The sequence below is a fragment of the Elephas maximus genome, chromosome 12 (genome assembly GCF_024166365.1).
Source record: "Elephas maximus indicus isolate mEleMax1 chromosome 12, mEleMax1 primary haplotype, whole genome shotgun sequence".
NCBI classification, from domain to species: Eukaryota; Metazoa; Chordata; class Mammalia; order Proboscidea; family Elephantidae; genus Elephas; species Elephas maximus.
This window is the reverse complement of record NC_064830.1, coordinates 25,117,302-25,129,785: the sequence shown is the minus strand read 5'-3', so window position 1 is coordinate 25,129,785 and position 12,484 is coordinate 25,117,302. Positions and strand designations below refer to the sequence as shown.

At 38.6% G+C, this 12,484-nt stretch overlaps 1 protein-coding gene across 3 annotated transcripts in view; it reads left to right on the top strand.

The window, feature by feature from the left end:
* LOC126086472 (nucleolar protein 10-like) overlaps window positions 1-12,484 on the top strand; it is a 124,125-nt gene that overhangs the window by 90,993 nt on the left and 20,648 nt on the right. For all 3 annotated transcript variants that reach the window (XM_049902705.1, XM_049902704.1, XM_049902706.1), the window contains 5 exons: window positions 1,812-1,891; window positions 2,084-2,182; window positions 3,617-3,706; window positions 10,394-10,567; window positions 10,832-11,076. In XM_049902705.1, the coding sequence (XP_049758662.1) occupies window positions 1,812-1,891; window positions 2,084-2,182; window positions 3,617-3,706; window positions 10,394-10,567; window positions 10,832-11,076 (688 nt within the window). The remainder of the gene's footprint in view (window positions 1-1,811; window positions 1,892-2,083; window positions 2,183-3,616; window positions 3,707-10,393; window positions 10,568-10,831; window positions 11,077-12,484) is intronic.

The following is a 12,484-nucleotide window of genomic DNA, read 5'->3' as shown; positions in this document are numbered from 1 at the left end:
CTAAGATTATTTATACCGATGCATTAGTGATATTGAATACTTAGAAGTTCATACTCTTCCCAGCCATGGCCTTCAGCAGACCTTCTAGTTTGGTATTTTACAAAATGTGTTCTGTGGAAAATTACGTCTGCATGGTTAGTGCAGTGGCTAATATCATGGACACTGGAGGTAATCTGACATTGGTTCATATCTCACCTCTACCACTTAATATCTGGCCAGTTTACTTCATGAAGCCTCAATTTCCTCATCTGTAAAATGGGAACAATAATAGTACTTACCCATAGTGTTTTTAGAAATTAAGCAGATAATGCTTGAAAAGTACTCAGCACAGGGTCTAAACTTACTGTGTGGATGTTGACTATTATTTTTAGTAGATTTGTAGCAACTAAGAGTGGCAAATACAGGATAAAATTTTTTTTTTTTAAGAGTGGCAAATGCTGGATTAAGCAAAGTTAAATCAGTTTCTCTACTCTTGGTCTTCTTAGACCCTTTAATATCATTGTACATTGTGAATCTTCAGGAGGGGGAGGGAAGTATGAAACATTTCCCAAATCTCCTTGACCATAGAACCTTTTTTTTCCCTTAGAAGATCTCTTGGGACTAGTGTTCTGTGGAGCTAACTGTGAGAAATGCTGCTGCCGTCAGATTGTTTCGAATTAAATTGGCTTCATATGAAAAGCCTCCTGCTTGGCTTTCATTTATGAATTGGGATGGGAATAGTTCTTTGACATAAATATAAATTTTATAGGCTTAAAAGAGGAAGCAGAAATTATTGTTGCTGTCATTGATATGTGTATTTTATAATTTGGTAGTTAATCAGACCAGATACTCTGAGGACAGATTAGATAATAAGCACACATATGCAGGTACATAAATTTAGGTGGCTGTTTAGTGATGCATTTCATTAAGGTTCAGATCTCTGTCTTAGGGCTCCACTGTGGAAGTCCAAACCCTGTAGCTTTATTAAGCTAACAGATTCTGGGAAAGTATTTTTCTCACCAAGAATTTTATTTTATGAGATTATCCTAAATTTAATTTTGCCTTTTCATTTTCTTCTGTAATGGATACTATTTTGTACTACCATGTTATTTTGGCTGGTATCTAGTTTTCATGTCTGTGCGGATATCTGTTTCTAAAATTTGGAAATCGGGGTAATGTTTTCCTTATAATCACTTTGTATTACACCAACTAGAGCTCTTTTTCATGTGGGTATATCATATGTGACTTTATTTATATATATATATATAAAACAAAAATTTGCCAGTTCAGCAGTTTGATAATTTTTTAACATTGATTACATTCATTGTGTTGTGCAACCACTTCGTGGTCGCTCTTTACGGTGAATATTCTCATAACATTTTCCTCTGTAAATATCTGCAATTAATAAAGTAATTGCTGTGAGGTAGGAGAGCCTCCTTATGTGACCACCACTGTCCCTACCTGACAGCGGAAAAGTTAGCAACCTGTTGTTGATCCCAAAAATTATTTTTATAATTGAACTGGTTTGTTAAACCTAGAAATCTGAAAACCGTTAGTATAAGGAGCCTTCCTTTACTAGTCTGTGATAGTTCATAGAGACTTTTTAAAATAATTTTTATGCTTCATATTACATTTAAAATAAGTAAGGATGAGATGGTTGAAGTAGATTTAAAATTTTCCCTGTAGTTAATGAAGAAGATCGGTAATTCTAATCTTTTAACTTTTACTCAGAAGTGAAATCTTACTATAACCAAATTGTTATTCAAGAAAAACTGTTACATTTTAATAAAAATTTCGTAAGAACCTGCCTTCTTCTGATTAACTTTTCGTAGGGCTCACACATCTCATCGGATCACCTTTTCTCCGGGCATATATGCATGGATTTTTCATGGATATAAGGCTCTATCACAAGGTAAATACAGAACTGCAGTTATTATAGGTGATTATTGAGCAATCGATAGCTGTTTCTTGGTCGCTTACTTGCATTTTCATAATAAATACTTAAGATTTTTAAGGGCTCTGTCTGTTCTTTGGCATAATAGTCATGGTGTAGATGAAACATGCTGCTGAACAGGGTTCTTTTACTTATTTTCCTTTTGAAAAGGTGAAAATGATGGTGAATCCATTTGCTTATGAAGAATATAGGAAAGATAAAATTCGACAGAAGATAGAAGAAACACGGGCACAGAGAGTTCAATTAAAGGTAAATACTGGACCCGCCTTTGAATTCCCCAGAGAAAAGTACTTAGTTGTTATTTTGTGTATTGTACCAAAGAAATCAGCCGTCTTTTTCTTAGTTTTCGTCCTTAATTTACATCTTTCACTAAAAAACCAACCACTGCCGTGGAGTCGATTCTGACTCATTATCATTATGAACTCTATGCCGTTGTGGAAAATAATGCCAGGTAGAATGATATTGTCAGCTCTGCTAAGAAAATCTGGTTGTTTCCAAAAAAGTTTTTGGAGAGTTGAGGCTTCGTTAATACCCATTTCTTCCTGACATTTGGCAGTATCTTAGGCTATCTGAATCGTGGGAAGAGGTCATTAGATGTCAAGAAAGAGAAGCCACACAAGTCATTTTGATAGAATTTAATGTAAAGTTAACCAGGTACTGGAGAACTGAAAAGGCAGAGACACTAAGGCATCAGTAAGTGAGGTAATAACTGCAAGAAGCAGATAGCACTCCAGGCCTGGGGAACAGGAAGGAGGAAGGCCCCGAGGAGCTGATGCTGGGACCCTTGAGGCTTCAGGAGGCGGTACCTGGGAAGGTTGCACAGCTGCAAACTAGAACCAGCCGCTGCTGCTGGAGCTCCCTGTAGCTGCCAGGGCGAAGAACTGTGCTGTCACAAAGCCACACAAGCAAGAATCAGACAGGAAAGAGCAAGCCCTGACTTCCTCTTCCTGCCTTCCAGTTTTCTCTCTGGTACTCCCTATTGACTATATTTAATCACCAAATGATACAAATATTTATAATTGACCATTGGTAAAGAAAATTTTTTTATTATAGATACACTATTTCAGCACAAAAAATTAGTGACTGTTTCTGAAGTTGCCTTAATCTTTTACCCTTTTTCTACTTTGTTTGCTAACATTTTTAAAAAGTGATGAGTGTGTGTGTATTGGAAGGGGGAGACAAGATAGAGTATTTTTGCCCCAGCTGTTTACCGTGTTGTCAAAATTGTCAGACTCAGATCTGGAATTCCCTTTGGAAGTTTGCCACCTGGGGAACAGGAAGTAGTACAGCTGATTCTCAGGTAGCATTTTAGCCGTTCCCCGCAACTCTAGCCATGGCTACCATACCAGCCTGCTGGCCTCTTGCTAATCAGTTGTGGGTCATAGGCCCTTCATTGCTCATCTGTAAGCTGCCAGATACAGCTTCTCCCAGTTTGCTTCTCACTGTGCTGGAAGAAGATGGAGATGAGGGCAGGTGTTTCAACAGCAAGCTGATGTTTCTGTACCATCGGGCCCACCTGAAAACATGACTTATATCCATAGGATTGCCTACTCTGGGGTGGTAAAATTTGAAAATAAGAGTTCAATGTCTTCTAGTTGTACAGTTACACTTCTTACAGAACTATTAATCTTTAAAACTATGACGTAGATATCTTAGTACACTTTTTTTTCCCCTCTGTACTAGAAATTGCCAAAAGTTAACAAAGAGCTGGCACTAAAGTTAATTGAGGAAGAGGAGGAGAAGCAGAAATCTACATGGAAAAAGAAAGTTAAGGTAAGATTTTATAAAACAGAAACTGTTGATAAATCGTTTCTACATTTTCTCAATAATAACTTGAATCTCTTTTTCCTGAAGGACCATAGTGGCTCAGTGGTAGAATTCTCACCTTCCATGTGGAAACCTGGGTTTGATTTCTAGCCAGTGCACCACATGCACAGCCACCATCTGTCAGTCCATGGATGCTTCGTGTGCTGTGGGGATGCTAAAACCTGTTCCAAGTTGCAGCAGAGCTTCTAGACTAAGACTAGGAAGAAAGGCCTGGCAAGGTTTGCTTCCAAAAATCAGCCAGTGTAAACCCAATGGATCACAACGCTCCAATCCACAACTGATCATGGGGATAGCTCAGAATTGGGCAGCATCTTGTTCTCTTATGCACGGGGTTGCCATGAGTCGGGGATCACCATGAGTCAGGAGCCAACTCAGAGGCAGCTAACAATAACAAGAAACAAATCTTTTTTATTAAGTTTCTTTCTACTTTAAACTTTTCCCCCTGCTTATAAGATATCATATGCCCTGGACTAAACGAAAAGCAAAGAAGTTTCCAGAATAAACTGAATGCTTCAAAGGCCAGTGTAGCAGGGGCAGGGGTTTGGGGACCATGGTTTCAGGGGACATCTAAGTCAGTTGGCATAATAAAATCTATTAAGAAAACGTTCTGTATCCCACCTTGGAGAGAGGCATTTGGGGTCTTAAACATTAGCAAGCGGCCACCTAAGATGCATCAATTGGTGTTAGCCCACCTGGATCAAAGGAGAATGAAGAACACCAAGGACACAAGGTAATTACGAGCCCAAGAGACAGAAAGGGCTGCATAAACCAGAGACTACATCAGCCTGAGACCAGAAGAGGTAGATGGTGCCTGGCTACAACCAATGACTGCTCTCTCAGGGAACGCAACAGAGAGAGAGAACCCCTGAGGGAGCAGGAGAGCAGTGGGATGCAGACCCCAAATTCTCATAAAAAGATGAGACTAGAAGGACCCCAGTGGTCATGGCCCCCAGACCTTCTGTTGGCCCATGACAGGAACCATTCCTAAAGCCAACTCTTCAACATGGATTGGACCGGACAATGGAATGGAGAGGGATGCTAATGAGGAGTGAGCTTCTTGGATCAGGTGGACACTTGAGACTATGTTGGCATCTCCTCCCTGGAGGGGAAATGAGAGGGTAGAGGGGGTTAGAAGCTGGAGAAATGGACACAAAAAGAGAGAGTGGAGGGAGGGAGCAGGCTGTCTCATTAGGGGGAGAGCAATTGGGAGTATGTAGCAAGGTGTATATAAGGTTTTGTGTGAGAGACTGACTTGATTTGTAAACTTTCACTTAAAGCACAGTAAAAATTTTAAAAAGATATGCTCAGTATGGCACCTTTGGAAACACCCATAATTCTTCTATCCAGAGAAAAGCACCATTAATATTTTAATGAATTTCCTTCCTGCCTTATTTCTCTGAAAATTACAGTTCATGTTATATACATAAAATACTTTTCTGAGTTCTAAAAATTAACGTTAGTTTCCCATTTCGTTAAAAATTCTTTGTAAATATTTTTAATGGCCACAACATTCTACCTTATGAATGTACTCAAATTTAATCTTTTATTGTTAAATATCTAGAATGTTTTTCTTTGTCCTTTTGCTTACAGTTCCAGAAGTGATTGATTTTTATTCAGACTTGACATTATTGGGAGTATGCATGCTTACATATAAATGCTACTTACCTTGTTTTTTTTTTTTTTAACTAATGTATAAGCAGCCGAAGATAAGTCATAAAATAAATAAGGGTTAGTGGTTCATTGAGCTGATATTGTCAAGATACAAAGAGATTTTTCTAACCTTTCCAGGTATATGGAGATTTCCTCTATCATCCCCAATCCTACTTTTTCATTTGCTTGCATCAGGAGGGGAGATAACCAAGCATAGTTGTTTAGTAGAACGAGTTGTAAAGATCAGATGTCTTGGCAAGAGCCTGAGGACTCTGAGTATAGTTGTTGTCAAGTCAGCACCGACTCCTGGCAACCTTCTGTATAACAGAATGAAATGTAGCCTGATCCTGTGCCATCGTCATGATCTTTGATAGCTAGGTGTATCATCTTGAGTGATTCCTTCTGCTTCACTGAGTCAAGAGTTTTTCCATCTATAAAATGCAAAGATAGGGCCAGATAGCCCTCAAAGGGCATTTTTTTGTACTGTGATTGCTAAGTGCGTTCAAACTCACTATTCCTTTGTGTTACTCTCTGCTTCCTTATCCTCACTTAATTCCCTCATCCTGGTCTGTTACATTCTTTTATTATGTTATTTAAAGACCACTGGAAATCTTAACTTTTGGAAGCCTTCCTTAGTAAACAAATAGATGGCTTTTATATTTCCATTTTTATTATATGAATAATATACCAGTGTTTAAACTTATTATTTAAATTTATGTCTATGTTACAGCTTTGCATCTGCTTAATTTACATCAATGTATATAATGCATATGTATATATTAAATTGTTCAAAATATAAGTGCTTCCTGCTACATTGACTTTCCCATTGGAGTTTTTACATTGATCTTGTTAGCCAATGCTAAGGATGATTGGGAAGGTGACTTTGCAGCTTCAAAACACTACAAGCTAAATTGAAGTGATTTTTGGATTTATATGTGCTAACACTTCAGTAGAAGAGTAGAACTAATTTAGGCTGCAGTTGTATGCATTCCTGTCTATGTTTTATGCTTATGAGTTCTTATCGTTTGATTTAATATTATAGAGGGGAGGACACTTAAGTTAAAATTTAATTTTGATATTTTGTGCAGCGTGGTATATGCCTTTTTTATAAGGCCCTTATGATTATAAAAATGTGAAAAGCCCCTCCCCCTTTTCTTTGGTATCGTTTTTTTGGGAGTTGGGGCAGCCAGAAAAGATTCAGAATACAGGCAGGCCTCCTTTGCTTGGCAGTGCAGTACGATAAAAGTGTCTGTGCAAGCTGAAACCGTGCAAAGCAGTCTCAGTTGTCCATTAGGAAAAATTACAGTTGTTCTGTACCTTTAAAAATGTTTGCCAAAGCATTAAAACCCTCATTATGAATGTATTAGGGAATGAAAAAATAGGGAAACTAACATCTCTGTAGTACACTGTAATTCAAAACGTTAGAAACAAACAAAATTAACAGAATATTTTATTTCTTTGTAAGAAATTAAGAGTAGTTTCAACAATGCTTGCCTTCTTCTCCTTGTATAATTTAGGATGCTGACCAGGTGTCTTGTCTTTGTAGTGTTGTAGGTCCATTTTCAATCTAGAAATCTGGCCGGCAATGCTGGCTACTTGCTGGGCCCTTTCAATCTAGAAACTCAGGTTCTTCAGTGCTGGGACATTTTCTTGGAGGAAAAAAAAGTTTTAAATAGTATTTCCCTGCTGCCCTGGTTATTCGTTCATGTTTGAGGATGAGGGATTTAAAAAGCTGAGTGGAAGCTCTGAGATATGGGCAGCGTTCTTAAATCACTGTGTGGTGATCTGGGTGGACTCTATTTGGTGAAGTTTCAAGTATCAGTATCTCTTAGGTCCTTCTCTTGGTTGGTCTGATTCTCCTGCAAGGAGGACAAAGGCGCTGCTGCCAGCATTCTGAGAATTGAGAACTGTGGGTCAAGAGTATGGGCGGGGCTGGATGGTATCTCAGTATTGAATGTGCAAGTATTCATTTCTTCTCCTTGTTCTCACTTTGCTGGTGTCCCCCCATCCAGGCATAACTTCTGCCTTCTCTAGAGAAGACACAGCTTTGCAGAGTTGGGGATGAGATTTTCAATAGACTTTGTGCCCTTTTTTTTTTTTGTTTTCAATATTTTATTACTCTTGTTTCCCTTCACATCCTCCTCATCCTTACGAGTTGATGTCTTTTTTCCCTAAATCCTCTTTTTGTTGTTTCAGGAGAGATTAGGAGATGCTTTACTCAGAAGTCTGCACCAACTTTGTTTCATAGATATCACAGTGTTGGAAGAATTGTTCTAAGTGCCACGCACTCCTTCTATATATTACTGTTAGGACAAAATACTAGTAAGAAGCACCCTACTCAGGATGCTTCTTTGAGATAGGCCTAGGGGTAAGAACACTACAGACTTCTTCCAAATCCTAATAAGTGTTTAGCATCTGTGTGTGTGTATGTTTATAGGGCAGACCACTAGCCAGACGCTTGTAAACTACTTTAGAACATTACTAAAGATATCTTATCTTGCCTTTTTTTTTAAAGACAGCTGTGAAAATAAGCAGTTAGACTAGGAAAAATCCCTGGGGGGATAAATATTTACAGCTGAGTTTTAAATTAAAAAAAAAAAAAAATCCAACCTTAATACTGGCGACATATTCTTTTTATATTTCTCTGTTGTTTATTCAGTGTAATCATTGCTTTAATAAATATAGTAAGATGAAAAGGAAGAAGTTTCCTTTGAGTTCTATTATTTTTATAATCTGGAAATGTGTAATAGGCAAACAGCTGTTCATTGATCTTTGACAGTATCACCTATCCCATATTTACAGCTATTTCCAAACTTTACATTGTAGCCCACCTTGTCTCCTGAGATCTGGCAGCTTATTCCCAGATGCCTACTTAATTATCCACCAGAATCCAGACAGACGCTCTCCTTGTACCGCAAACTTCACCAGTCGTAACTAGAGCATAATTTCTTGCCCTTTACCTTAAACCTCTTTCTCCGATGACCTCCAATGATGAATCCTAACTCCCAGCATCACCAGCTTTCTACTCACTTAAGATAGAAACATTAGAGAAATTTCTAACCCTGTTTTTAACTCTTAATCCTCCCACCTCACCCTATCACTGGATCTATTGATCGTAACCTATCCCAATAATCCTTTCCTAAAAAGGATTTGCTCCCTCTCTTACTTTCCCATTGCCCTAATTCAGGCCCTCTCTCTTCCTGGTTTCCTAAAGTCACCTTTTCATTCTTTCTTGCGACTCTTGTCTCACCCTCAGCAGTCCGTCATACACCATGCTGTTGGGGGCTCTTAAAGTACAGTTTTATTCTCATCTGAGATTCTTACAGCACACTTGTATTTATCATCCAGTCCTTGTCCTTGTCCCCCTCTTCCTCTTCTTCACTAGTGGTTCTTTCTTACCTTCAGAATAAAGGTCAGAGTATTTAAAATCCTTTATTATTTGGCCTCGTCAAAACATACGGTTTCAAATACACCGTTATTCTTACTTCATCAGACTGGCCACTACTTCTCAGTCTGCTGGAAATGCTCGTTTCTTTCATATTTCTACCTGTCGAAGCCTCTTCATCTTTCAAGCCTTCTCCCAGGCGCCATGTCCATTATGAACCCTCCTAAAATGTTTCTTGTTGGAATTATATTTTACTTTGTACCCTGTAGTACTGCTCCTAGGTCTTTACATATATACACACATAACCCAATATATAGTACTGCTCCTATAGCTTTATATACAGCATTGCTTCCTATGTCTCTTTCTCTCTCTCGCTCTCTCTATATATGTAGCACTGCTTCTGTGTCTTTTTAGTGTTCTTCATAAGGCGCCTTGTAGCATACCTGCTTACAGTTTTTTTTTTTCCTTTCTCACAAGATTGTGAGCGGATCCCTTGGGATCAGGAACTCTAGATCTTGTCTATGTTTGTTTCTTCCTTGATTTCACTCTATCTTGGAAGCTGTATTTAATCAGAGATTTGTCGAATTCAGTGTATCGTAGAATTTTAGGTAAAGATTGATCAGTTTTTAGGTTCATAAAAATAATCAGCAGCCAAGTTCCTTAATATCACATGATTTACCAGATTTTTATTAGACGCCACCTAAGTTCCCCATCTGTGTAGAGCTCAGCTTCTACAGCCTTATTTACTCTCCATAGCAGAGCAGCAGCAGAATACAGTCCATTCAGTAGAGCTAGGAGCCCTGTGGCACCATGGCTAAAGTGCTCAGCTGCCAGCCAGAGGGTTGGCATTTCAGAGTCACCGGCTGCTCTGCAGGAAAAAGATGTGGCAGTCTGCTTCCATAAAGATTACAAGTGAATATACGAGTTTACAATTAGAAAACTTCCTCTTCAAAATGACACAAAAAAGAATTTAATTACCAGTCCTTAGCTACCCAAATGAGCCTTTATGGTCAGAGTTTTATTTTATGTCAAAACGGCAAAGTCTTAGACTCTATCGTTTGAGAGCAATTAAATGGCCTAGGGGGGAAAAACTGATGAGGCTGCACTATAAGGCGTGAAATATCCCCCGTACTTCTGAAGAACTCACACTACCTGCCCCACCGCCACCCCCACCACGTTAATCGTTGATGTGTTGGGGACGTATACTTCTCTCCTGGATTTGCAATATGAAGTTGAAAGACTCACTAATTCTAATTCATTTTAGTAGCTATGCTTAAAAAGTTGTGTTTCAAAAAATTATTTCTTTCTTTAAAAAGTGTTTTGCATTAAAAATGTTAGAAAATTCTACATATTAAAGGTGAAGTTAGCCAAAAAAAAAAAAAAAGGCTTGTTTTTAGTCCATTATGTATAATGAACAAGTAATATAGCTCATGTGTAAAATGGATTAATAAAATTTGTTTTTGATGGGAGACAAATCCCAGGGGCCACTAGAAAGTTCTAGAGTCTATTCTAAAGAAATTTCATGTGTTCCTTATACAACTTATCAATCCATGAGATGTTAACTTAAAATTTTACATGATTTTTTCTTTTTCTTATAGAACCTTCCTAATATTCTCACTGATGATCGATTTAAAGTTATGTTCGAGAACCCTGATTTCCAAGTAGACGAAGAGAGTGAAGAATTCAGGCTTTTGAATCCACTTGTTTCAAAAATTAGTGAAAAAAGGAAGAAGAAACTAAGGCTTTTAAAGCAGCAAGAACTTCATGAACAAGTAATATACCCTTTATCATTTAGAATTAGTACTGTTTCTTTAATATAAAGTTTCTGTGTAAGTTAGAAGAATTTTTGAATATGCTTGTGGTGTAATGTTTACCGTTTAGCTTAGGAACATATCTTATTTAATTCCAGGCATTTCGTCAGATGTGTGCTAATTAGCAGCTATCATGTACTCCAGTGGGCTAATGCTATTTGAAAGAAAATAATCAGCCAGTATCGGGTTGGGGGAAAGGTTGCTGCTTACTATTTTTATTTTCAGGAAGAGGAAGAACCGGAGGGAAAACCGAGTGATGCAGAAAGTTCTGAGAGTTCAGATGATGAAAAGGACTGGGTTGAAGAGGTCAGGAAACAGCGCAGACTTCTCCATCAGGAGGAAAAAATGAAGCGGCAGGAACGCGTCAAAGAGGACCAGCAGACAGTACTAAAGCCCCAGTTTTATGAAATCAAAGCAGGAGAAGAATTCCCAAGCTTCAAAGACTCTGCTACAAAACAGAAGCTGATGAAGTAAGTAACACTACTTTCAGTGAAGAGTTGACGTGTTGTCAGAGACCTTGAGCTTCCTACTTGGCACATTGCCCCAAAGATGACATTTTTAACTTCTTTGAGTGGCGGGGGCTGGGTGGAGGGAGTGAAGGGGTAGGGAGGGCAGCAGTGCAGAGATACCCTGAGGGAAGCATCCCAGTAAGGCCAGAGGGGACAGTGTCACTATTGAAATACACTGGTCTTTAGAATTTTTTTTTTTTAAACAACTTTTTGGAACTTTGGTAAATATACACTAGAACGCTTTTAAACTGCAAAAGCCACACTCTTTTTTTGTTGTCCTTGGATTTTCCCGTTGGGTTTCCTAACCTCGGACAATATTTATCTTATACTGTGCCCCACAGATCAGTGGTTTGAAACCCTTTTGGACAGTGGTAATTAAAAGGTAACAAATTCTTTGCCTCTTAACAAAAGTGATTTTTAAAAGTTAGGATGTCAATTTTGATTATTCCCATCTCAATTTACCTGATTATTGCAACGTTCACTTGGAAAATTTGTCCGAAATTTTAAGCCCTTTGTAGGAAAATTGCGAGATCAAAAAGAGTGGTGTTTTTAAACAGTTCTGGTTGTCATGTGTCTAGGTACTCAAGTCCAAATTGTGTATAAACTATAAATCATGTAAGTCTCTGCTTTAAGAATTTCTAGGCAAAGTATTGATGTAAAAGATTTGAAATACAATAGATAGTCACAAGACTTAGATGTCTTGAAAGAAGAGCCTGAAGATTTGGGAGCCAAGGAGAGCAGTCAGGTTGAAGAAAGGGAGACCTGGGCAGGGTAGATAAAATGTTAAGACCAGGACTAGTTGCTATCGAGTCAGTCCAACTCAGGGCAACTCCATGTGTGTCAAAGAGGAACTGTGCTCCATAGGGTTTTCAGTGACTGATTTTTCAGAAATATATCTCCAGGCTTTTCTTCTGAGGCCTCCCTGGATGGACTCGAACTGCTAGGCCTTTCTGTAAGCAGCTGAGCATGTTAACTGTCTGCACCAACCAGGAATTCCACATAAGGTGTTATTGTGTGCCGTTAGGTCGATCCCAAGTCACAGCTACCCTATAGGACAGAGTAGAACCTGCCATATAGTGTTTCCTAGGCTGTAATCTTTATAGGAGCAGATCTGGGTCTTTTCTCCTGCGGAGCCACTTGTGGGCTTGAACCACTGACCTTTCGGTTAGCAGCCGAGCACTTTAACATTGCACCACTCGGGCTCCTAGATAAGGTGTTAAAAAAAAATTTTTTTTTTTTTTTAAGGTGTTAGGTCGTGGAAAATACCATTTCTCTACCATGCTCTTCTCAGGCTCCCAGCTTGTGTTTGGCTTCATGCTCCCATCTCTCTTTATAGCTGCACCTTCAGTGTTGAAGGTGAGTTTTCTTT